The sequence below is a fragment of the Diceros bicornis genome, chromosome 8 (assembly GCF_020826845.1).
Source record: "Diceros bicornis minor isolate mBicDic1 chromosome 8, mDicBic1.mat.cur, whole genome shotgun sequence".
In the NCBI taxonomy this organism is placed as follows: Eukaryota; Metazoa; Chordata; class Mammalia; order Perissodactyla; family Rhinocerotidae; genus Diceros; species Diceros bicornis.
In genome coordinates this window covers 34372076-34376364 of record NC_080747.1, presented here as the reverse complement: position 1 = coordinate 34376364, position 4289 = coordinate 34372076, and the positions used below count along the sequence as shown (strand labels likewise).

Below are 4289 nucleotides of genomic sequence, written 5' to 3'. Positions count from 1 at the left end.
TTGAGAATCCAGATGTTTTACATTCAAGAGCTTTACCCAGATGTTCTTTTATTTTTTAAGCGGCTGTGTAAGCTGAGTCTCTAGAAAAGCACATTAAGCCGCGACAAGAAATGCAATTTATGAGATGCTCTTTTTCCTACCCCCTCTACCAGGTGTATTTTAAAGAAATCCGCTTATCGTTCACATAAACCCCCTTGGCCCACTTACTCCATGTTACAGGGCGCCTGAGTCTTGCCAATGTCCCAGTCCTTTATAACATTTCATGCACTTCGGGGGGTAGGCTTGTTGTTAAATTGAGCGTGTAACGCTCTTACAAAACAGGTTTTCTATGACATCAAGGTTTCTTCTCTCTAACGGATGAAAAAAAAAAAAAGACAGAGGAGGACGAAGAAGGGAGAAAACACACACACTATCTCAATTTATGCCTAAGGTATATGATCAGTTAAAAAGGCTTAAAAGCTCGGGGAAATTGGATCAGGGAGAATCGTCACCCAACTTTCATTATTTCCAAGTAGTGTGATTGAATTAAAGGGCAGGGAGCTGGTTAGAAGGGAGGATCAGGGGCTCAGTGCGTAATGGTGTGGTATTAAATTCTAATTAGAGATGCAGGAATCAATGATAGGGAGGTTGGACAGCTCAGTTCCCCAGTGCCAGCCCAATAGACGGATGAGTTATTGTCATGTAAAAAGCGCCAGCAATAAGACCAACCGCTTTGCTATTGTCCAAGTGGAAAGAGCCAAGTTTATTATGAGGACTATATGCTCTAGAGACCTCAGACAAGGCATCTCATAGGAGGCTTTTTCATAAAACTAGGCTCTGCTGGTAGTAAGGAGGCCAGTTTGGAGGCAGGCGTTGAGCTGCGCACATCTCCCCACTCCAGCCACCTTCTCCATACCCATCTTTTATTTCATTTTTCCACTTGGCTGAGCCATCCAGAGCCTTTTCAATGTATAAAATGGAATATTCTTACCTCAATTCCTCTGCCTACGAGTCCTGTATGGCTGGGATGGACACCTCGAGCCTGGCTTCAGCCTATGCTGACTTCAGTTCCTGCAGCCAGGCCAGTGGCTTCCAGTATAACCCGATAAGGACCACTTTTGGGGCCACGTCCGGCTGCCCGTCCCTCACGCCGGGATCCTGCAGCCTCGGCACCCTCAGGGACCACCAGAGCAGTCCGTACGCCGCAGGTAAGGACCGCCAGCTTTCTCAGCGGAGGAAGCCGCCTTTCCGCTCGTATATAGGAAGCCTTGATTGCATTTGAAAATGGAAATGTGTTTAGTATTTACCAAACGAAATTTGCTTACACAAATGAAAGAATTTATCACGTTAGAAGCGATTGCAGGGAGGGGTAATTCACTTACAGGGTTACACTATCCTAGTCACACCCGAACCGCCAACAAAATTATCTTAAGCTGCCAAAATGATAGGCATAATTTATTTACTTTGCGATGAGACGTAAAGCTTAGAAAATAATTAAATAACAAAGAGTAAAGCTCATTACTGGCAGTGTCTCTTTTTTTAAGGACCGACAGCGGCTCACACCTCTTTGGCTGGTCATTTTTATGATTATTTCTTTAATTTATTATTTTTTTTGCAGCGCTTTCCCCCAACTTTTGGGCCAGGTCAACTTCTCAGAATTGAAAAGTTCCAACAGTGGGAGTGTTTGGTAACTTCTTCCCCGGCTCCCTGATATTCCGACTGATGTTTTCGGACTTTTTTCCTCTCTGATTTTTCCTTATCAAAGCATTATCCCGAGTCCCGGCCCTCAGCGTCTCCAATGCGCTATTTCAACCCACCCGAAGGCGCTTGTGCCTGGAGGGACCCCGCCAAAGCCAGAAGTTTGCGCCCCTGTTTCCGTATATAACCAATTTGCTGCGCTTTTCTCGGCAGCTCCTCTCGGCCGCGCCGGTGTCGGTGGCTGCTCCAGTGCCACCTGACCTCGGAGTCCCCACATTCTAGCTCCGCGGCCTGCGCGTTCCAGACCATTTTGCTCACACTCTGTCCCCTCTGTTGTCCCCCAGTTCCTTACAAACTCTTCACTGACCACGGCGGCCTCAACGAGAAGCGCAAGCAGCGGCGCATCCGCACCACTTTCACGAGCGCGCAGCTCAAAGAGCTGGAGAGGGTCTTCGCGGAGACGCACTACCCCGACATCTACACCCGGGAGGAGCTGGCTCTGAAGATCGACCTCACCGAGGCGCGAGTCCAGGTACGCGCGCCGGGAAACAGACCGGCTTCGCCGCACCGGGTCCGGCAGAGGTGCTGGGGGGCCCGGGAGGGAGCGGCTGATGCTACCGAAGGTTTGAAATCCCAGGGCCTCTCTTGAGAAGGGCCTGAGGCCCAGGGCTGAACAGAGAGGCCAAGTTCGATGTGGCTGCGCGCGCCCTTGGCTATATAGTCACAGCTACAAAGTGTTTCCCACACCAGCTAGCGCTGCAGAGGCATACGGGGGCCTTGCGACGTGAATGAGCCAGGCATTTCGGGGACAGGAAGTGCCCTGTGGGAGGAGTGCAGACTTTGCCCCCGTGTTATAAGTATCTTTTGCCAAATGTCTCCTAACTCAAGCGCTTTTAACTTGGAGCCATGGCGTATGGGTGCATTTTCCCGGGAACGATGACTTGCGTCAGATTCGCAGAGGGACTGTAACTCTATGAAGGTCGAGAACCGCGGCTTACTGTAATCTTTTAGGGACACAGGTGCGCTCACGAATAAGCCACGGCGCCTCTCCAGGCGAACTCCCCAGTGGAGGGGCGGTGCGCACCATCGCACTTTTCTCCAGGTCCAAAGGCCAGGATGGGCAGTAGGCACCAAACCCAAAGACCTCCTCCTCCTACCAATTAGAGTTTAACTTTAGACCTGAGGCCTGGGGACGACAGCGAGTTTGGGGTCGCTCAAGAAGCACGCCGAGCAAACACCCGCCAAAATAAGGGCTTCCATTTTAGAGACTTTCTGGGACCTGCGGCCTTTTTCCCTCTCCTGCAAGCCTCCATTTCCTGGCATGCTCAGATCACCCTGAGAAAGTTTCTCTGAAGATGCACCAGCCACAAAGCGGGGCAGACTTGGTGGGCTGGGGTAGACTCGGTGGGCTGAGAGTAGACTTGGTGGGCTGGGTGCGCGCGGGAGTACCCGCGGCGTGTGGAGTTTAAAACAAGCTGAAATGGGAACGTGGGCCGTCCTACTCCGCGCTTTTCTTTCCGGTTTCCTTCTTTCTTCCCCTGCTTCACCGCCTCTCCGTTCCTCTCGGGCCAGGTGTGGTTCCAGAACCGCCGCGCCAAGTTCCGCAAGCAGGAGCGCGCGGCAGCGGCCGCAGCGGCCGCGGCCAAGAACGGCTCTTCGGGAAAGAAGTCTGACTCCTCCCGGGACGACGAGAGCAAAGAGGCCAAGAGCACCGACCCGGACAGCACTGGGGGCCCGGGCCCCAACCCCAACCCCACTCCCAGCTGCGGGGCGAGCGGCGGCGGCGGCGGCGGGCCCAGCCCGGCGGGAGCCCCGGGGGCCGCGGGGCCCGGGGGTCCGGGGGGCGAACCCGGCAAGGGCGGCGCGGCGGCGGCGGCGGCGGCAGCGGCGGCGGCGGCGGCGGCGGCGGCGGCGGCGGCGGCTGGAGGCCTGGCGGCGGCCGGGGGCCCTGGACAAGGCTGGGCTCCCGGCCCCGGCCCCATCACCTCCATCCCGGATTCGCTCGGGGGCCCCTTCGCCAGCGTCCTATCTTCGCTCCAAAGACCCAACGGTGCCAAAGCCGCCTTAGTGAAGAGCAGTATGTTCTGATCTGGGATCCTGCGGCGGCGGCGGCGGCGCCAGGGGGCGAGCCGGGGCGGGCGGGCGAGTGGGCGAGCGGGTGGGCCCAAGGCTATTGCCGTCGCTGCTGCCGTGGCTTTTTCGTTGAGAGCCTAAAGTAATCGCGATAAGAATAAAGAGAAAATGGCGTCGCCCCCATTTCAACCCCACTCCTACCCCCATCCTGAACCCCGAAACAAAACAAAACAAAAAACTTCCCTGGCTTCGCACCTGCCTCAGGGCCGCGCAGACGGGCCAGGGCTCAGCCTGCTGACTGGGCGCAGCGCGGCCTGGACTCGGGGGCACTCTCAGGGGGCTGTGTCTGCGTGTCGGTGTATGTCTGTCTCGGGGAATGTGTCTGTGGCCCGAGCAGGTGACAGGGAGAGATGGGCAGGCGGCACAACCGACTCAGTGACTTGCTTAGAAAATGAGAAAAACAAAAATACCCCAAAATTAAAAAAAAAAAAAGGAAGGCAGTAACCATTAAGAAAACTCGAAAAGGTTTTAAAATCCAA

The 4289-nt window shown here is 54.8% G+C and overlaps 1 protein-coding gene across 1 annotated transcript; it reads left to right on the top strand.

Annotated features, from left to right (window-relative positions):
- The first annotated feature begins 946 nt into the window (after nucleotides 1-946).
- On the top strand, nucleotides 947-3765 carry PHOX2B (paired like homeobox 2B). Its single transcript, XM_058546379.1, has 3 exons — nucleotides 947-1187; nucleotides 2022-2209; nucleotides 3250-3765. The coding sequence occupies exons 1-3, from the start codon at nucleotides 947-949 to the stop codon at nucleotides 3763-3765; spliced, it is 945 nt and encodes a 314-aa protein (XP_058402362.1).
- The last annotated feature ends 524 nt before the right edge of the window (nucleotides 3766-4289 follow it).